We start from the raw sequence: 21,899 nt of genomic DNA, 5'->3' as shown, positions 1-21,899 counted from the left end.
TAGTTCCATACTTGCTAGCTGTGAGCATCTTAGATTACAACAAAGCCAAGACAGCTGACACACTAACCATAGACATAACCAACTATGCTGAACCTCCTAAAAATATGATTCTAAAATTCATTCATGATTTTATGTGTGATAGACCAGCCTCTCCTTCTCCCAGTGGTGTGTCCATGAAGAGCAACCAGTCCATGAGATCTCCTGTAAACTTCAGAGGAGAAATTCCTACTGATGAAGGGTGAGAGAGAGGAAAAGTCATTTCTAGTACTGAATTAAAGGTTTTAAACAGTTTTGTAGGGACCTACAGGGACCCTTGACCTCCTTACTATTGGTCACTTGTTAAGTTGGTTATATACAGCAGGAACTGAGGCTTGCTCTACTGTTACACTCACTGTAAGTTGCTCTAGATAAAAGCATCAGCAAAGTGCATAAAATGTCAAATGTAGCAGGATTAAATACATTTCAGTTTGTAGTATGTTGAAGTATTTACCTTATGTGATAAGGAATATGCTTTAATTGAATTTTTGTATTGAATTGCATTTTGTGCCAGTGTGAAGTTTATATTATGTGTTATTAATATATACATTTATTTATAGATGCAAACATGTAGGAGTGGGTGGTCCGACGCCAAACTGTCAACTGACGCTGGACACGTTAAAGGTGGGTATGTTCAGAGAGAACGTCCTGTACCCAGAAGGTCACAGGTTCAGCCCTGTCCTTATGCAAGACGCTGAACCCCTGCCACCTATCCTATCATAGACAAAACTGTTTGTCTTGTGAAATGGTATGGTGGTGTGCAGCTAGTGTGAGGCACTAGTGATTAATTTGGGTACGTTGGCTCAAAAGCATAGTTCATAAACACCATCAAAAGGGAAAAGAAGCCTGTGCACCAGCCAGTTAGGACATCAAGCCTCAAAAATACTTTTTTCTTAAGCTGTCTGTATAGCAAGTTAAAAAGTTGTGTAGTAAAATGACAATTCTTTTGCATATCAGGTGTTTCAATCCAAAGCCATTACTTTCCTGAAACAAGCACTGAGAAGATATACGAAGGCCCTTACTGCAGGGCACAAAGGACTGTTTGAGGAAGAGGAAGAGGAGGAAATGGTTGATGATGAACTAGTTGACTCAGACGCTGAAGCCAATGAAGGGGCTCTGAAGATCGCCCTCCATGTTTTGAGGACCATGAACGAGGATGGACTTGCTTACGTGCTTCAGCAAAGTAAGAGATTGCATCTTCTCCAAATGTCCACAAAACTTGCATTGTTGATTAAATGTAATCCATATTTTACAGAGAATCAATAGATTTCCATTCAAAACATCTTTATTGGTACTGAATACAGAACATTATTCATACATAACTGTGGTCACACCTTGGATTTGGTTTTTACCCTTGGTTTGAGAGCATCCTCCCTTGTCAAGCACGATATCTTTGTTTCTGACCACCAGTGTATCGTTTTTAATTGTGCATTCCTTGCTTCCACCACTAATCTTTTACTGCAAACTATACATTCTCACATCTGTAATGAACAAAGTACCCCCAAGTTCTGCACGTTGTTTGCACATTGTAGCACCTCTATGACTACATTCTTCCACACCAATGATCTGGTTAACTGTTTTAATTCACTTTGTTCATCTGCCCTAGACCTCATAGCCCTTCTCAAAACTAGATCCAAATCATCTACTAAAACTCAACCCTGGATAAATAAAATCTGCAGCTGTAAAAGGGAATGCACAAAAGCAGAACGGAAGTGGAAAAAATTTAGCCTTCAGGTCCACCATTTGTATATGAAAGATTTACTAAACTTGTGTTACAACCCAGCTCGTATGGGCCGTAACAAAAAGGGAGACATACGGCAAAGTAAACAAAAACAAAAACAAAAACAGGACTCCCCTTGCCTCTGTGATGATAAAGGAGTTGGATGGTCTATCTAAACATGGTGAAAATATCAAAACGCACGGTCGCCAACTAAATCCACACAATCCATATTAGAAAAGCGAGCCTCTAAACGAGCCGTTTGGACTTCCGTAACTTTGCGGCGTCACAAAGGTTCGCTCATTATCATTTCTGTAAGAAATAATAGACTAACAAAGTGTTTTTTTCAAAGCGGTCGAGCGGTCGTCATCGTTTATTACCGGAGAGTTTTCCCTACCTGTAGCCGCCGGGCCGCGGCGTCTCACGTTTCGCTCTCGAAACGGTTAGCCGATCGGAACGGAGGGTCGTGAATATTAATGAGCCTTAAAGACACGGCGACAGACAGCCTTTATCTCCTCACACCTAGACAGCTGTAATGCCCTTTTTATTTACTAAAAAAAAAACGTTAGACCGGCTCCAGATTGTCCAGATCTCAGCTGCCAGGCTTTTAACTAGAACTAAGAGACGAGATCACATTACCCCATCTTAGCATCCGTACATCGGCTGCCTGTACGTTTTAGAATTTAGAATAACTTTTAAGGCACTTCATTACATTGTTACATTTTAGATCTTTTAACCCCATATGAGCCTGTGCATAGCCTGAGATCCTCAGGCAGAGGCGTCCTGTCTGTTCCAGAGTCTAGGCTAAAGACTAAGGGTGATCAATCCTTTGCTGTCAGGGCCCAAGGCTCTGGAATGACCTGCCTGAGGAAATCAGGCTAGCTAAGTCAGTATCATCTTTTAAATCACTCCTAAAAACATACTTTTATCAGAAAGCTTACCTTTAATCCTGGTCTGATTTTATCCAAGTTTGCCTCGTTCATTATTGCATTTTCAAATTTACATTAAGCTTTTGTGTTATTTACTGTCATTTGTCCTTTATTTTATTTACTGTCATTTGTTTGTCTTTTTATCTCTTTGCTAATGAGGACGCCATTCCTTTTTTCAAAAGTTCTGCTGCACTCAACTCACAAGTTCAAACCAGCTGGCGCCATCTTGTTTTTCACGACATCCTTGTCTTGTTTAGACCAGTTTATGGAATAATCAGAAATTTTTGAGAATAGGATACGAGATTGAAGACTTCTGGAAGGGCTGTTGAGGGGTTTGTTAGGTATAACAGGATGTCATCTGCATATAAGCTAATTTTGTGGTGAAAATGTCTTGTTTGTATACCTGTAATACCAGTGTTTTGTCGAATGGCAGCTGCAAGAGGTTCAATGAAAATGGCAAACAGTAATGGAGAGAGTGGACATCCTTGTCTTGTGCCCTGCTGCAGTGTGAAGTGTTGAGAGGTGTGATTATTAGTTATAACTGATGCAGACGGTGAGTTGTAGAGTTTTAATCCAGTGAGTGAACGACTCCCCAAACCCAAATTTCTCGATGGTAGTAAAAAGAAATGTCCAGTTGACTTTATCGAAGGCCTTTTCTGCATCCAATGATGCAATTATGGTGTTAAAGTGGTTTCTCTGGGATAGACTGATGAGGTTGAATAGACGACGCATGTTGGTGGATGAGTGTCTGTCCTTTATAAATCCTGTTTGGTCTGGATGGATTAATGTAGATATGACTGTTTCTAATCTGTTGGCCAGTGCTTTACTAATTATTTTTAGGTCACAATTAATCAGGCTTATAGGTCGGTAGCTGGAGGTGAGGGTTGGGTCTTTGTCTGGCAAAACTGAAATAAGAGCTGTATTTATGTGTGTGGGTATGGTTCCTGATGATTTGATTTCATTGACCATTCTGTTAAATAGAGGAGATATGAGTTGCCAGAAGTGTTTATAGAATTCTATTGGGTTCTATTCAGTCTCAATCTTTGCATGAGAAATTGGGTCCGTTGATGTATGATATTTTCGAACTGTGTCTTAATTTTCTGTATTTCATTTCGAGTTTGCTCATTGGGGGAGTGGGAGTGTAGATGTTTCAGTTTATGTTCCAGTTCTTGTTGTTTTTCTTGTTCCTTTTTTTTCTTGTGTGTGGAGTATGAAATAATATGTCCCCTAAAGACTGCTATTATTATTATTATTAGTACAGTTATTTTACACAAACAAACAGCACAAATCCTAAAATCACAACATGAGTACATTTTAACCAAAGGTTTCTGTAACCAAATATTTAGTGCAATACAAAGATTTTGTTCATCAGCCAGTGATGATTCTTTTCAATAACTGGGTTCATCCTACCTCGTAAGTTAAGAAAATAAAAATATAAGGAGTTGTTATTAATGTGACTAATGTCTGTGCTGCAGGTCATTACGGAGAACTTACCACGTACCAACGGACACTAAGATCTTCCCTGAAGAAGAGATGCGAGTGCTTACCTGAAGGAACAGAAAAGCAAGGAAATACCACACCTCTCAAAAAGATCTATACAGAGCTCCATGTCATCGAGGGAGACAGTGGAGAGATCAATAATGAACATGAGGTGAGAGAGATTGAGACAGCCTTCAACAGACCAAGGACTTTGGAAACTACAATCAAGTGTGAGGACATCTTCAGGCCTTTACCCAGACAAGCCAAACCAATCAGAACGGTGCTCACCAAGGGAATAGCTGGCATCGGCAAAACCGTGTTAACACAGAAGTTCATGCTGGACTGGTCGGAGGAGAACGCCAATCAAGACATCCAGCTCCTGTTTTCACTTCCTTTCAGGGAGTTGAATTTGCTAAAAATGGAAAAAAGAAGTTTGATGGAACTCCTGTATGACCTCTCTATCGAGCTGGAAGCCTCTGGAATCAAAGACCTGGAGAGGTACAGCGTTCTGTTTGTGCTGGATGGTCTCGATGAGTGTCGACTCCCTCTGGATTTCCAGGGCAACAAGCCCTGTTGTGACGCCACACAGTCGGCCTCAGTGGATGTGTTGCTGACAAACCTCATTGCAGGAAACCTGCTGCCAAAAGCTCGTCTCTGGATAACCTCCCGACCCGCTGCAGCCGGCTGCATCCCTCTGCAGTACGTTGACCTAGTGACTGAGGTACGAGGCTTCAATGAAGAGCAGAAGGACCAATACTTCAACAAGAAAATTGATGATGTAAAATTAGCCAGAAAAGTAATCGCACACATAAAGTCAAGAAGAAGTCTCTACATCATGTGCCATGTGCCAGTGTTTTGCTGGATTTCTTCCATCATTCTGGGAAAATTGTGCGCACAATCAGAAAAAGGAGAAATGCCGAAGACATTGACTCAGATGTACATCCACTTTCTGGTATTTCAGACCACACGGATGCATCTCAAGTATCATGAACAGCAAGAATTGGACATAATGTCACTTGGGAAGATTGCGTTTCAGCAGCTGGAGAAAGGCAACCTGATCTTCTATGAGGAAGACCTGAGAAACTGCGGTATCGATGTCAGAGAAGCGTCTGTCTACTCAGGAGTATGTACTCAGGTCTTCAGGGAAGAGACCTGGTTGCGTCATAAAGTCTTCTGCTTTGTACATCTGAGCATCCAAGAGTTTCTCGCAGCTTTGTACGTCTACCTGATGTTCAGGATCCACGGTGTAAACCTGATGATCAAACAACATGGCACCTCGACCGAACCTAAGATGTCCAAACCCACGCCTGTAGCCGGTCTGCACAAGGCTGCAGTGGATAGAGCCTTACAAAGTGACAACGGCCACCTGGATCTCTTCCTCCGTTTCCTCCTCGGACTCTCTCTGGAGTCCAATCAGGCTCTGTTGAGAGACTTGATACAGGTAGAAGCCAGCGGCTCGCAAAGTCACGAGGAAACCATCATGTGCATCAAGGAGAAGATCAGGGAGAATCCTCATCCAGAGAGGTGCATCAATCTGTTCCACTGTCTGAATGAGTTAAATGACCACTCTCTGGAGGAGGAGATCCAGAACTACTTGGGCTCAGAACGAGACTCGTCGATGGACCACTGCTCCCCTGCACAGTGGTCAGCTCTGGTCTTTGTGTTGCTGACCTCAGAGGAGAAGCTGGAGGTGTTTGACTTGAAGAAATACTGCAAAACAGAAGAGGGTCTTCTGAGGCTCCTACCAGTTGCCAAAGCATCCAGATCAGCAATGCAAGTATCTCTGTAAATCATTCATTAGTCATTTTGACTTTTCCCAGGTCATTCCACCTTACTGTACCATGAATTCCACTATGGCCCCAGGGGGAATGGAAGTGGAAGTGTTAATGCCATGCTGTATGCATCGAGCCACACTGAACAGATAACCTGACACTGTCTTGGAATCTGAGAATATACATGTTGTCTTAATCCACTTGATCACTCTTATTTGGGAAGATACAATTAGCCTAGCAGAAATGTATTCCCTGATAGGCAACCTTGTTTTAATCTCAACTCTAGTCATTAATATAATGACAATGACAAATTGTGAATTGTGTTTTCTATATTAGGCTGTATTGTTAACTGAACACACCATTACACTTCTAGATGAGAGATATGACACCGTGTTGTCATCATGGATTGCAAAGTTAAATTGCAAATTGAATTTGTCTTTCTCTGTCAGGCTGAATGATTGTAGTCTCACTGGAAATTGCTGTGAGGCGCTGTCTTCCACTCTCAGCTCAACATCTTGTGAACTGCGTGATTTAAACCTAAGTGACAACAACTTACAAGATTCAGGAATTGAGCTTCTCTGCTTTGGACTCGGGAGCCCATCTTGCAGACTGAAGACACTAAGGTGAATAAGTGCTGTACCTGATAATGATGATGTCTCTTTAAGTACAATATTGTCAAAATGCATTTGGGTTTTATTGCTTTAGCAGGACTTAGTACACGTGTATTCTCTAACAAATAGATTGTAGTTTTAGTTCTACAAACGTTTCTTGGATAAGGATCTGCTCTGGAGGTTGAGTTAAACTTCAGTGGGTGGAGCCAGAAAAGAACCACAGTTTTTTCTGGAGCACAAGTTGGCTACCTGGCAAACTTTAAAGGAATAGTTCACCCAAAAATGAAAATTCATGATCTACTTACCCTCATGTCAGTTGAAACACTGGTGAAGTTTGTATGTCAATATAACACACAGCGAACTAGCTGGCACAGCTCCGTAGCAGCCTTCTCCAAAACAGCTGGAGTGAATGGAGACAATTTCTTTAGAGTTCCAAAAACGGAAAAAAATTGCCATAAAATGACTCCAAATAGCACAATCCAAGATGAATCCAAACGATTGCACTGTGGGTCTCTCTGTTTTTTCCCTTCAGGCTGAACAGATGCAGTCTCACACAGGGGTGCTGTGAAAAGCTGGCTTCAGTACTGAGCTGTCCCTCATCACATCTTAGAGAGCTGGACTTGAGTGACAACGACATTGAAGACTCAGGAGTGAAGCTGCTCTCCACTGGACTGGGAAATTTGTGCTGTAAACTGGAAACCCTCAGGTATCATTATCCTCATATCCTGCAGAGAAAGGAAATAATCTGGGGGTCATTTTGGTTTTGGTGTTTTAGCCTTAGGCAAAGAGTTGAGATCAAGCTCTGCTGCTCGACAGGTTGTCGTTCTGTGGTATTACGGAGGAGGGTTGTGGTTTTTTGGCTTCGGCTGTGAGGTCCAACCCATCCCACCTGAGAGAGCTGGATCTGAGCTACAACCACCCAGGAGACTCTGGAGTGAAGCTCATCTCTGAAGCTCTGGAGGAAGCACACTGTGACTTAACCAAACTCAGGTAAAGACTACCTATATACTACCAATAATCTAGTGTGATTATTCTTTTATTTCTTTTATTAACCACGTTGATGTCACATGGGCAGATTCAGATGTGACACCAGCAGGCCTTCAGACAGGCTTTTATGCTCTCTGCCTCCACAATGTCCAGACTGACAGCACATGTTCCTATCTATTTCACAGTGTGGAGCACAATGCAGAATGCTGGTTAAAATCAGGATTGAGAAAATGTAAGTTGTGAATTTTTAACAAAAAGCAGTTATGAATTGGATACTGTTGCCTCTAAGATGATGTTTTTGTTGTTGGAAAATTAACAAGGCCCAAACACACTTTTGGAAATAAAATAAAAGAGTGGCCATTGTCGTAATAAAAGTTTATTAGTTCTCCTTTCTTTCATTCTTATCTACACGGAAAAAAGGAAAACATGGCATGAAGTACCCATACTGGGTATCTGTTGGATAAATGCCATAATACCCAAATGTGCCATTTTTACTGGTTATGGGGACATTCTTGATGCCAACGGATCACGATCATATCCATAGTAAAGAAAATTCTCTCAGGTATTAATGCTGATTCTGTCTAATTCCTTGACTTCTTCCTGCCGTCAGATGCGTGTGAGCTCACAGTGGATCCTAACACAGCCCACAAACTCCTCATCCTCTCTGATGGGAACAGAAAGGTCACCCAGGGGAGAGAAGAGCAGCCATATCCTGATCACCCAGACAGATTTGACAACTGCATACAAGTCCTGTTCCAACAGGGCCTGACTGGCTGCTGCTACTGGGAGGCTGAGTGGGAACGGAACTTCGTCTGGCTCGGAGTTGCATACAAGGGCATCAGTCGCAAGGGGGTTGGAAATGATTGTGTGATGGGATACAATCCACTGTCTTGGGGCCTACACTGTACTGCAGATAGCTACCATGCATATCACAACTTTAAGAGGACTGCCCTTCAAGTCCCTTTGGCTGGTTCTCGTAGATTGGCCATTTACCTGGACTGGCCGGCCGGCATCCTGTCCTTCTACAGAGTTTCCTCTGGCAGGTCGCTGACACACTTGCACACCTTCTACACCACATTCACTGAGCCTGTCTACCCAATTTTTAAAGTGTGGGAATATGGCTCCTCGGTGACAATGTGTCAGTTGAAGTAGTTTGACGTTGCCTTGACAACACAAAGGATTGGACTCTGTTGTATTGAGTCCTTTAAAACTGTGATTTACTAACTGAAATAGATTTACTTGAATGAAACTTCTTATTTAAAAAGGAAGAGGGAAAAAGAACATTGGAGTGTCCTCCGACTACGCCTCTTTGGAGGACGGAGGGATCCATCATGCGTCTTTTAACCTACTGAGTTGAGACCCATTATTTTTCGCATACACATGGTCATGTGACACGCCATTCAGAGAGTTGGTTGAACACACATCAGCTTAAGAAATTTATTTCTGGTGTTCTGCCTCCATCAGGAAGATGATGATACAGCACATTATAACCAGCACTTATATTGTGATTGCCATAACACTAAATAAAGTTTGTTTAAAATGAATAATTATATCTGTTGTCAGTCTCTATTAAAGTAACAAGGTGCAAAATAACAAAACTGTGATTGTGCTCAGATAGCCTATAGGTAGAAGTAGTAAGTGAGTATTAGTATACTTAAATTAGTATATAAATAAGTATAGTATTGATTATATCAAGTATAATGACTGTTGGCGAAAATGTTTAATCCTTTTTAATTAATTTGGGGAATGTTGTTTTCCAGCAACCTGTCCTGCTTCACATACAGTTACAAACATTCACACTGGGAGCTGACCAGTACCAGTGACCATATGTAGCCTAATGGTACATATATGTGTATATACAGTATGTATGTATTGGGATAGATGGACTTCTATAAGATAAAGCTGCACTGTACCAAGGGACTGTCTCTGTTTTATTTCCGGATACTGACAGGAAACTGGTGGGGGAAAGCAGTGCATTGTGGAGGAAATATGGCAAAAGCAGTTCTTATGTCACTATTCATAATTCACAAGCTGGATGGATGTTAGATGAAGTTATAAAGATTTTCAGTGTTTCCGTCTCTACCTGACTGATCCAGAGTCAGGAGGAGCAGCAGGTTGGAGCTTCAGTTTCGTTTTCCTTCCGGAGCTCTTCAGGTTTCTCTTTCCTGTCCGGTGCAGTGAAACCCGGTTCAGCTGCCAGGCTGCTTCCCAGTCTGATCCGGATCAATTCAGATTGATCTCCTCAGCTGCATCAGTTCACTGGTTCTTCTTCCCTTGTGGCTTAGAGTGTTCAAATACAGTTATTATGATTATGATCACTATAATATATGAAATAAGTACATAATAGCCTAATACAGAATGTTGTCATAATTATCAATAATACTAATACTACTACTGCTAATAATAATATTGTTTAGAGATTAATTTTATAATAGGCCTACTTCTTTTGATTATGTATTATTACTATTATTATTACGTTATTAATCTAGTCTTGTCTTGTTTATTTATACAGCCCTTTATCACAAGCATGTCTCAAAGGGCTGTACATAGCATCATATACAATACATGTCATACACATACTACATCACAGATTAATAAATTATGTTATATTATATAAATTAGTTTATAAATTAATTGTATGGCATTTTTGACTATTATTTGTTAGTAGTAATAGTAGTAGTGGTAATGGTAGTAATTCTAGTAGTAAAAGCAGTAGCAACAGCAGTAGTGGTAATAGTAGTAAATAGCATTAAACACAGTGTAACTAATTAAAACAGGGAAAGTCTCAGCAGCTTCTGTTCTCTACTTTCACTTCAGCTGCACAGAAAAGTCTTCAGGCTGCAGCTGCCTGCCGCAGATCAGACAGACAGGAGCAACAGGCTTCAGGAGAATACCACACATCATTAGGCTACTACGACTGAACATAATGTTGAAAATAATTGAAGATAATAGCACAAATAAAAAACTACAGAAGCAGCGTCTTCAGTGACAGATTTACAGTTTAGTTTAGAAAACGCAAACACACTTTTCCACAGGTCAGATCTCTGCTGCCGCTTCAGTCTGACAGTGTGATCCATGGAAAACTATTACAAATGTCAGGTGGAACCTTATCACTTCTCATTGCAACTGCAAAATTAACCATCATTCTAAGATCTTTTGGTTTCTCTATGGAGAAAATTGAAGTTTGAAACCATGAAGTGACATTTCCTATGAAATGCAATACAAGCGCCATAAACAATGTCCTATTTCGAAATCTCGTTTAAAAATGAACTGAAGCCATCTTCAAAGCAATAAAAAAATACAAATACACAGAATACACACAATCCATTTTAGTCAGAAAACCTTAGCCTGTTTGTCACTGACCCATTTTGACAGTTTAATACACCCTGGTATGATGTATAAATATATATTTTTTTTTATCAGTTTGAAAAAATGGTAAAATGTATTCTAGCAGATCAAGCAGCAGGTAAAGAGAGTTAATTTGGTTTACTCTCCACTACATCATCCATTAAAACAGCTTGGCAGCAGGACTATAGAGCCTGACTATATAGACTATATCACCAGGGGAAATAATAATAATAATAATAATAATAATAATCATCATCATCATCATCTGTTTACATCCCTGTGTGTTTTCACGTGGACTCTGACAGCTCTTTGGAAACTCCCTCTCAGATGAATGACAGGAGATAAAATCATATTTGCCAGTTCCATGAGGAAATAAAATGCAGCCCAACTAGTTCGCACCAGTCTCTCTGGTCACATGCAGAGTTTATTATGGTCGCCGTGCAGATAAACACTGAGTTTCATAATGATGTCAGGAAAGTGAAACTTAAGGAAATCAGACTGACTCTGGTATAAATATCTCAGGCTGCTGAAGCTCCAGGTCTGTCGTCCAGACTCAAGATGGGGGTTCAGGGATTGTGCAGGTTTATCGAGGCCAACAGCCAGATCTACCAGGATGTCCGCTTCAGGGACAGTCGGCTGGTGATTGACGGCTTCAACCTGTGCCACCTGCTGTATTTACGAACCGGTCTGGACCAGAATCACGGCGGGGAGTATGCTGCGTTTGAGGACCTGATCGGAAAGTTCGTCAAAGCCCTGCAAGACTGCCGGATCGAGCCGTACGTGGTGGTGGACGGAGGGACGGACATCACCGGTAAGAAACTGGAGACCCTGAAGAGCAGCGCCGAAGATCGGATCCGGAAAGCCCACGCCGCGGCGGAGGAGGGCAGGCGGGGGGGTATCCTGCCTCCTCTGGCCAAGCAAGTTTTCAGACAGACGCTGGCCCGGCTGGAGGTCCCAGTGGCCCAGTGCTTTGCAGAGGCCGACCAAGAGATCGCCGCCCTGGCCAGCGAGTGGAAGTGTCCGGTGCTTTCCAATGACAGCGACTTCTACATCTTTGACCTCCCGGCGGGACTGCTGCCCATCAACCATTTCCAGTGGGTGGCGGGGGGGCGGAACGGCTCCTGGAGGGAGAGCTTCATCCGCTGTAAGAGCTACACCACCTCCAGCTTCTGCACCTTGTTCAACATCCAGCCCCAAGTCCTGCCGGTCTTCGCCGCGCTGGCCGGGAACGACTACGTGAAGCTGCAGGAGCTGACCTCCTGCTGGGCGCGCTCCGACCCGGCCGGCAGCGGGTCGGCGGGCCGCCTGGAGGAGCTGCTCCGCTGGCTGAGTGGCTTCCAGCGGCCCCAGGAGGCCGTGGAGGCGGCGCTGAGGCTGATGGGAGACCTGAGCAGGCAGAGAGAGGCGGAGGTGCTGCAGGGCTTGTCTCTGGGCATGGAGGAGTACCAGCTCCCTCCCAGCTACCTGAGGCGGTTCTTCACCGACGGGACAGCGCCCCCCCTCCTCCCAGAGGCGGTGGGTCTGGTCCCAGACTGGGCCCGGCTGCCGCTCACCCAGGGCCGGCTGACCAGAGACATGCTGGACGTGCTGCTGCTAAAGAGGGTGCGCCTCGGCGTCATGGTGGACCACAGCAGTCTGCCCAGCGCCTACCTGACCTCCCGGCCGCTCCGCCAGGTGATGTACGGGCTGCTGCTGGGCGGCGGGCGGAAGCTCCGGGTGGAGGAGACCGACAGAGAGGGCCTCCTGCTGGGCAGCTGCAGGATCCGTCCCGCCCTGCGGGGGGTCGCTCAGCAGCTCAAACTGGACTCACTGGATAAGGTAGGCTAGCTAACGCTTTTACATCCAGAATATAGACTTTTTTTTTTTTTTTTTTTTTTTTCAATTAACAATTAGGCTATACAACTTTCAGACAGCTTAGACTATAGGTTAACTGAAACATTACCATGGTAAAAAATTACAGACTAAAACTTAAATAAAAAAAATAGCTGGCCCGGTGCCAGCTGGCTCTAAATAAAATGAGTAGCCTAATAAGGACAGCACTAAATAAAATTAAGTCGATACATTCTGAAATAGTTCGTTGTCCTGATACGTAACAGTAGACATCCAGAATATAGGATAATAATAAAAATACATCTGCCATTGCATCAGTGATGATCCAGCAAGGAAAACCTATTTTTGTATTCAACGCCATTTTTTTTTTGTTTTTTTTAAAGAAGCAGAAGAAATAGTCTATGTGATATGGAATTATTTTACAATATCTGTTTAATTAGAATAGATATTGTAAAATAATTCCATGAATTACATTTCAATAAAATGAAAGAAACCACTTTCATTTTATTGAAATGTAATTCATATTTGGAATTTTGTTCCAAAGAAAGAAATCAGATCAGTAGGCTACAGTTAGCCTACATTTAAATGTAGGCCTATCAATTTTCTCTTCTCTTTTTCAATTTTCGCTTCTCTTTGCATCTGCAAAATTAACCATAACCCATATTTTTAAACCTGTACGAAGCGATTTCAGACCCTACAACCAATCCTGAAACAAACGTGTGCTGTGGAGATTTCCGTGAGACATAATGATATATCCTAAACAAATAGCCACACACGCGGGCCAGCTGTGTTGTTGTTTTACAGCAGCCTATAAGAATATATTTTTTATTTTTGCACCAGCTGACATTTTCTGGGTGGAAAGATCAGAAATCTTGTTTAAAAAAGTATTGATGCCATCTTAAAAGCTATAAAACAAATATGAATACACGGAAGACATTGTTGTGGACTTTAAATTGCATTTTAAATCCATTTTAGTCCGAAGTGTTGACCTCTTTTGAAAACCTTATTTGTCACTGACTCATTTACTTAATTTGGATACCACATAAATATTTTTTCAGCCTAGTGGTAAACTCTAATTGGGATAGGACGCTTTTATATCCAGAATATAATAAAAATGCATGGGATGACGGAGGCTTTTATCCAAAGTGCCTTACAGTGTCATGAGTGGGAATTGAACCAATAGCCCAGATATAACAAAACAACAACAACAACGACAACAATAATAATAATAATAATAATAATAATAATAATAATAATAATAATAACAATTTTATAACATTTTTCAAAACAAAAAATAGGTGAATCCGTGTGAAAGTTATGATCTATTGATATAATCTATTAAATCTGCTGTGATGGAGAGAATATGAAGATGAAGAGGAGAGGTTCAAGGACTTTATTTTCTGTGGAGTGAATTGTGCTTTAAGATCCAGAAATATATAAGATAGGATTTATACAAATAAAACTAAGAACCACAAATATTTTTGACTATCCATTGGTAGGCTACCTCAGAAAAAAAGCCCAACAGGTTTTCACCAAAGTTACCAAACTTAGAGGACATTTTATATTTTATATTTTTTGAAGCCAAAATGTCCTAAATTGTTGAATCTCCATTTGTGAATCAAATTACATTTTTGACTTGGCTTGCATTTATTTGTGGATGTTTTTTTTTTACTTTTTGAACAATTTCCACTTCTTGTGGAAACAAGACTATAACAGTCGACATTGAATTTTCGGTCTTGACGGGAATCGAGCTCTGGTCTCCCGGTTGAGAGTCTGCAGTCTAACAGGTAGAGCTCAGCGTATTTGGAGGTTAAAGTTCAAAAGTTAAAGTTAAAGTTTCGCAAAACCGGGCGAAAAATCAAGGTGTTTAGGAGAGCGCTGCCGCGTCCTTCACTGAAAACAATCGCCTTGCTCTGCGCAATGCCGCGATTGCCCGGTAACTCCCTTTGGCACTCTTTCGCCCATGTGACCCATAAAGTGGTGAACAGAGCGACCGGCCGACCGACCAACAGTGCGACCCATAGAGGCCCTGCTGTTGCGGGGCTAAAACTATATTGACTTAATAATAATATATAATGTGTGTCCTGGTGGCTCAGTGGTCTAAGGGAAGTACCATATAACCACAATGTCCTGGTTTCGAATCCAACCCAGGACCTTTGTTGCATCTCTCTCCCGGTCTCTACTTTGAACTATCCAACCTCCACCCCAATACAATAAAAGTTTGCTCGGAGGTGAGAGTTGAAATCATTCCGGACGGAGTCCTCTACCAGGCGTTAAAAGCAAACCCTCGCTACAAGTTTGGGTCTACCAGGTCTGTCTGGCAGCCTCCTTCGTCATCTGATCTAACTCACCACCAGATGGTGATCAGCTGACGGCTCAGCCCCTCACTGCAGGTGTCCCCAATATTTGGCCTCAGGTCTCATGAAACAACTACAAAGTCAATCATTGATGCTCCACCATGTACACTTAAGGCAAATTTATGGTTTCTGCGGTGTGCCCGGTGTTCACGGCAAGACCAGTTCTCTCCGCAGAGCCACAGCATTTTATGGTAAATGGGGTAACAGCGCAGTGTTCGTGGAGAGTGCAGAATCTCCTCCGGTGACATTAGGGTGCATCTCTGCTGTTTGCAGATGATGTCATCCTTCTGGCTTCATTGGACTGTGATCTCCGATGTGAACTGGAGCGGTTTGCAGCTCAGTGTGATGCGGTCAGGATGAGGCTCAGTACCTCCAAGTCTGAGGCCATGGTCCTCTCCCGGAAAAGGGTAGCTTGCCCCATCCAGGTGAGAGGGAGCAGCTGCTGCAAGTGGAGGAGTTCAGGTGTCTCGGGTCTGATCCACCAGCGAGGGTAAGAAGGATCATGAGATTGACCGTCGGTTAGGTGCATCGGCTGCAGTAATGCAGACGTTGTATTGGACTGTGGTGGTGAAGAAAGAGCTGAGCCACAAAGCAAAAGTCTCAATTTATTGGACGATCTTCATTCCAACCCTCACTTGAATGGATGGTCCTTCCACTGTTTGCCATGGTAATTTGGCTAGTAGGCTACAGTATAAAATGTTGATTATAGAATTTTAAGGGTTAATTATGGTGACTGTTGAAAGTCTTCCATGTCTGTGATCACTCCTGTTGAGCTCTGGGAGGAGCAACAAGCACACACCTGCTGTCTGAGGTCAGCCAGACACAGGTGTGCTCAATCTGCCTTTGAGCCTGAGCTCTCTCATAACTACAGTAGGAGGAGAAACCATTGTTCCGTTTGCTCTGCCACCAACCAGACTGGTCTTCCCTTTGTGCTCGCTAAGTGCGTCTAAAAACCCACCACTTAATGAAGTTAAAGGGAATGTCCAAGCCACAATAAATCTCCTTTTTGTGGAATCTGCCATCTCCTCTCCATAATTCCAGTGCCTCATGTCCAACACTGAATGTTCCTAGGCTCCAGCCCTCTCCAATTAGGTCACACCTAAAACAGTGGCAACAGAAGTCTGGGCATTAAGGCTGTAAAGTCTGTCACACTAACCCTAACCCAACTGTGCAGATGAGTCTGTTAGCAAACTGTCAAAACTCAACTGACAGCTGACGTTAGCAACGTAGCATATCAAAAACTGTACTTCTCTCTCTAGCTCTTCTAGTCAACATTAGCATGTTAGCAATCCATAGCAGCAGGGAGACAGATAAGCCTCTTTGGTCATCGCTTCAAAACCTCTCACCTCAGCAACTTGCCATAAGTCAGTTTATATGGAAGCTAGCCCAACCAGGCACCTCGAGGTAAACCCAGGACATGCTGGAGGGACTACATCTCCCAGCATGCCTAGGAGCGTTTGGGCATCCCCCAGGAAGAGCTGGAGGAAGTTACTCGGGAAAAGGCGATCTGGGCTGCTCTCTGCCACTCTGACCCAGATAAGCAGCTAGAAAATGGATGGATGGATCGGTTTCTCTTGTGTAGGTGAACCGACTGCAAGTCATGTCACAAATGAAACTAGATTCACAAATGCAGATTCAACAATTTATGACATTCTTGGCTCTGAAAATATGTTGTTACTAAAAAAATATCTTTTAAGTTTGCTAACTTTTGGAAAATCTGTCAAAGTTTTTTTCTGTTTTTTTCAAAGTATTTGTCGATGGTCCAAGACGTTTTTTTTTCTTACTTTTTATTTTTATTTTAATCGTTTATTTGACAGGGACAATAAATTGCACCAGATGTAGCTAAAAGCTAATTTTCATCTGGAGTCTCTGGGTGGGAATCCTTGGCTACACGTTTCAACAGAGCATCCAAAATAGTTAATCTATTAAAAAATACACATATAAACATTACACGATTGAGTACAATAACATACAAACCCCATTACATTTACATTAGACCATGAATACATTTCTTAAGTGCTGTGTTGAGTGTTTTATTTGTATTCATCTGCTCTCCTCCTCCTATTTCTGAATATTGAACTCACTCCATATTTTTGTTTTGAGACAGTTGAGATTTGTAAAAGTGGATTTACAAACCCCGCCCTAACTACATACAGAAGCCAAAACTACATTTACATTACATTAAACTACAATTAATGACATTTATGCTACATTGCTAATGTGTTAATCTGTCCTGTCCTGTCTTTTTCTACATGTTGTTTTTAATGTTTTAACCTTTCATTGCGTCCTTTAAATTTCCCCATGTGGGATAAAATAAAGTTGCATTGAGTTGAACTCTCTATCCTGTCCTGTGCTGTCCCTCCAGGCTGCACACTCGCTGTGTCTCCAGGTGCTGCTGGAGGCTCTGGGGGTGAAGCCGGCCCGTCTGAGCGGGCTGCCGCCTCACCTGCGCCTCCCGGTGGCCGTTACCTGCTACTGGATGCGGGAGGCCAGCCCTCCTCCAGACCGCAGCCTGCTGGAGGCGCTGATGCTGGGACTGGTGACCGGAGAAATGCATAGAGAGAGTGCTGGGAGCAGTGGTAGGAGACACACACCCCAACACTGCAGGATACACATACACACAAAATGCACTTTGATTTCACACTTTCTCAATTTCAAAAACATTTAGAATACACATCATTTCCCAGAACCTTTCCAGGCCTGGAAAACTTTTCAAATTCCCAGAGTCTTTCTGCACACACACCATTGATATTATGTCCATTGACATTTCTGAGTGACACAAGCTTGCAATTTTCCTATTTACAACATCTGAATAAACTGTCTGTGTTGTGTGTGTTGCAGCTCTGCGGTCTATGAAGACACACTGCAGCCAGAAGCCGGATCTGGACGTGGCTCATGCTTACAACCAATGGCAGGCCTGCATGGAGGACAGCATTCACCTGAACCAGCTGCTGGACTGCCCGCTACCTGAACCCCACATCGCATGGTGAGACTCCACAACCAATGGCTATGCTCTCTAATAAATAGATATAGTGTTTGATATCAGACCTTATAACCTATGGAAAAGACTCCTGCAGGAGCTCAAAATACTCTGCCTCTTTAATAAGGCGTGCTACTCTTCCCAGCTGATTGGGAGTGGGTGTATATATGGTTGTTGGACCCGGCTCCACCACTCGCCATCGCGGTCGAGCGACCGAATACTTGTGTGCGTCCATGAAGAAACTACACATCCACATACAGATGGATCATTAATAAATGCCATGACCAGTGGTTAAAGTGAAACTCCTCTGTGTGTCATCTGTCCAAGTCATCTGACCGTGATGTTCCTGGTCACCATCATTCTCATTCAGCCCTGTCCCAGTGCCTCAAATGGTGGTCACTAACATAACCAATCCTGAAACTAACGTGTGCCATTTGGAGATTTCACTGAGACATAATGACATAAACCAATATCCACACAGCAGCAGCTGTGTTGCTGTTTTCTCCTCTTTTCTAAAGCTTGTTGTCAAATTCCGCTCCTGAATGAAGCTCCTCCCCCTCCGTTCAACAGCTTTTCTTTTTTTTTTTAAAGTAGCTTGTCTCCTCCCTCGCTGTTTAAAAGCGGCGCTCACCCCCTCCCATTCCTGAAAAAAATTATCATAATGGCGGAATCGATGAAGTGAGCAAGTAAACTTGTTAAATTAGTAAACTTGCTAAACTTGCTTGGTAAGCGGCAACAGTTCTCCGTAGGTACGGTTAGCTTAGCTATTAGCCTTTATGCACGGTCCTTCGCTAGGTTTGACCTTTGGGGCCTCCATAGTCCAGTAGGTTTGCTGTGCTTTATTTAAAAATCTGTTGCCGTTTCTGCCCTCTAGTGGTCGGAAAATCACTTATTGCAGCTTAAATGTATTTCTTACAGCATTGTATTGGCCCCTTGTCTTCTAACATGAGAATTTTGACCAGCATGTTAAGTTGTTGACTAGGTCTTGTTTCTACCAGCTGAATTAAGGCCTGTTGTCCCTCAGCCGCAACTTGAAATGATTATTCATGCATTTGTTTCCTCTCACCTGGATTATTGTAATGCCCTGTTTACATGCCATAACAAGTCTTCTCTAAACCAACTTCAGTTAATCCAGAATGCCACTGCTAGGCTTCTTAGCAGATCCAGTCGGAAGGCCCATATTACACCCATATTGGCCTCCCACTGTTTACCTATTAAATTCAGGAGTGATTGCAAAATTCTGTTGATTACATACAAGGCATTGCACACTCAGGCTCCGGTCTATATTGCTGAACTTTTGACCCCACACCTACCTGGTAGGTCTGTAAGGTCCTCAGACCAGGAGCTACTGGTGATTCCTCGGTCCAGACTCAAGATGAAGGGTGATCGTGCTTTCGCTGTGGTCGCACCTAGGCTATGGAACAGTCTTCCTCTTGACATTAGATATGCCAATACTGTGTTGTTGACTGTACTGTCACTGTATCTTTTTATGTTTTTAATTTGTGATGCACTTATGTGTGTTGCTTGTATTTTCACTGTGTATGTTTTTTATGTTTTAACTTGTGAAACACTTTGTGACACTTGTCTTTGAAGGTGCTATACAAATACATTTTTACTTTACTTTCTTACATTGGTCCTGATGCTGCCTGATATTTCTTTTTGATATGGCATCCAAATAAATTTCTGGTGATTTCTGCTTAATCTTTGCTCTCCATTCAAGAGCAACTAAACCCCAAACCCAAATCTGTGTTGATTTGCTGTCTGGGAAACAAAGAAATACAAGATCAAATTTGGATTCAAGTCTAAAATAAAGCCACACCTTGAGATACCCAGTTGATGCCCATGATGCTACTGGCTGATGTGATGTCTCTCACCTTCTGATGTTCACCAGGTTGTACCAGGGACCGTTGGTCCACCAGCTGGTCCACACGCTGATGAGAGGGACGACCCCCGAGCTTCTCCTAAACAGGAACTCCACCAGCATACAGCTGTACCGAGCCCTGCAGGCCGCCGTGCTCCAGCCTCAGGAAACCACGGCCTCGGCAGCGGCGGGGAAGAGAGGAAAACATGCACAGCCTCTAGACGATCTGACCGGCAGCCTGCAGCGGCTCCTCCTCCTGGACGAAGACAAGGAGGAGTCGACGGCCAGAGCGAGGAGCGCGGTGAGAGCCGAGGAGGATCCGGGCTGGCAGTTGGTGTCGGTGAGAACTCGCTTCAGGAGCAAAGACCGAGGCCACCGGGCCAAAAACCCAGAACTTGCCAGCAAGAACAAGCGCAAAGACTGGAGCTGAGGCTGCATTCACAACTTTTTCTGTTGTTTTAGCGCATGCTGATATGTGCTGAAAAATTCATCTGTCTATCTGTATTTGAAATGTCCTGTCGCTGTTGATTTTGGACAGTCAAACCTTTCTTGGTCCAAATCAGCAATGTCTATTTTAAAACAGATTTTCTCTTTTTCTTATTACACAAAGCGAGGTGTATGAACAAATACATCATATACAAAAATATTTCAGGCCTTTTAAAACCTTATGAACTGATGAACAGTTTTAGCTCAGAGACCAAGACCCACCCAAGATTTGTCTTGAATGGTTTTGGATGCACTTGGATTTGTCTATATTCTATTTATAGCAGCACTTTAACGTTTTCTTTTTAAGAAAAACAAATAGATTTTTAACTATTTTTCAATTGAACAATTTTGTTTGTTTTTCACTGTCTGAATACATGATTTAAAACCTTTATTTGTACTTAATTAGCTTAAAGGCAATGTTCAAACTATTGTTATATAGTGTGAAATTATATTTTTGATGGAGACATTCTATTAAAAGCAATCAAACTGTATTATTAAAGGTCCCATATTCTACACTTTCCAGTGTTTTATTTTGTGTCTTGAGGTCTATTCAAAGCTGTGTGTGTGGTGTCATGAACCAAAAACACTCTCAATCCATTTCTCCACGTTCATTTTCACAACATCTCTCTGAGCCTTACCAAGAACAGGCCGTTTCTGTCGCCGTGTCTTTAAGGCTCATTAATATTCACGACCCTCCGTTCCGATCGGCTAACCGTTTCGAGAGCGAAACGTGAGACGCCGCGGCCCGGCGGCTACAGGTAGGGAAAACTCTCCGGTAATAAACGATGACGACCGCTCAACCGCTTTGAAAAAAACACTTTGTTAGTCTATTATTTCTTACAGAAATGATAACGAGCGAACCTTTGTGACGCCGCAAAGTTACGGAAGTCCAAACGGCTCGTTTAGAGGCTCGCTTTTCTAATATGGATAGGAATATGGATTGTGTGGATTTCTCTTCCCTGAGCCCCCCAAGAGGCATAGAAGTAGCCACACAAGGTGAGATTTTATATTTTATTGCAAATAATTTCACACAATATGTTTTACTCGTGTAACAGAAAAGAGTTCAAGGATTTCCTCCCACCTCCAGATCCTCCGGTTGCGGTAGTTTCTCCAACCATACATTATTCTTTGGACATTGGACTATACTACATCTTTGGTCAACAATTTTAATAGTTCTGATCAGTACCAAAGTTTATTCCCACTGGTAAATAATCATGGAAAATTACACTTTTTAGATTACACGCATTAGCATCTCTGAACTTCAAAATAAAGGTCTCTCGTCTCACCGCCTCAAAAGACATTATGTTTATCACAGCAGTCATAATCGACTAAAATTTAATCTTTGCTCAATAATTGCTTGTACTTAATAGTGGTAAAATGAGGTGGCATCAATGACCTGTATAATGAAAGTTGAAAAAAAAAAAAAAAAACACAAAATCACAATGAAATCCTAAAAGGTTTCATTGTTAACATGGTTGTCAGTGATCGCCTGGCCTTTAGTGATGT

General features: G+C 42.5%; 2 protein-coding genes across 2 annotated transcripts; both read left to right on the top strand.

Moving 5' to 3' along the window:
• Positions 1–168: 168 nt before the first annotated feature.
• Positions 169–9,038, top strand: LOC139918706 (NLR family CARD domain-containing protein 3-like). Its single transcript, XM_071908138.2, has 9 exons — positions 169–238; positions 597–660; positions 994–1,219; positions 4,158–5,934; positions 6,383–6,556; positions 7,077–7,250; positions 7,361–7,534; positions 7,717–7,763; positions 8,142–9,038. Exons 1-9 carry the CDS (start codon positions 174–176, stop codon positions 8,681–8,683), a joined length of 3,243 nt encoding a protein of 1,080 aa, XP_071764239.2. The 5' UTR covers positions 169–173; the 3' UTR covers positions 8,684–9,038.
• A 2,399-nt stretch (positions 9,039–11,437) lies between these two features.
• On the top strand, positions 11,438–20,874 carry LOC139918712 (single-strand DNA endonuclease ASTE1-like). Its single transcript, XM_071908142.2, has 4 exons — positions 11,438–12,697; positions 17,432–17,645; positions 17,908–18,052; positions 19,938–20,874. Exons 1-4 carry the CDS (start codon positions 11,438–11,440, stop codon positions 20,335–20,337), a joined length of 2,019 nt encoding a protein of 672 aa, XP_071764243.2. The 3' UTR covers positions 20,338–20,874.
• The last annotated feature ends 1,025 nt before the right edge of the window (positions 20,875–21,899 follow it).

The sequence above is a fragment of the Centroberyx gerrardi genome, chromosome 12, assembly GCF_048128805.1.
Source record: "Centroberyx gerrardi isolate f3 chromosome 12, fCenGer3.hap1.cur.20231027, whole genome shotgun sequence".
NCBI lineage: Eukaryota > Metazoa > Chordata > Actinopteri > Beryciformes > Berycidae > Centroberyx > Centroberyx gerrardi.
Note: the sequence above shows the minus strand (reverse complement) of the source record. Positions and strands in the feature narration are given on the sequence as shown.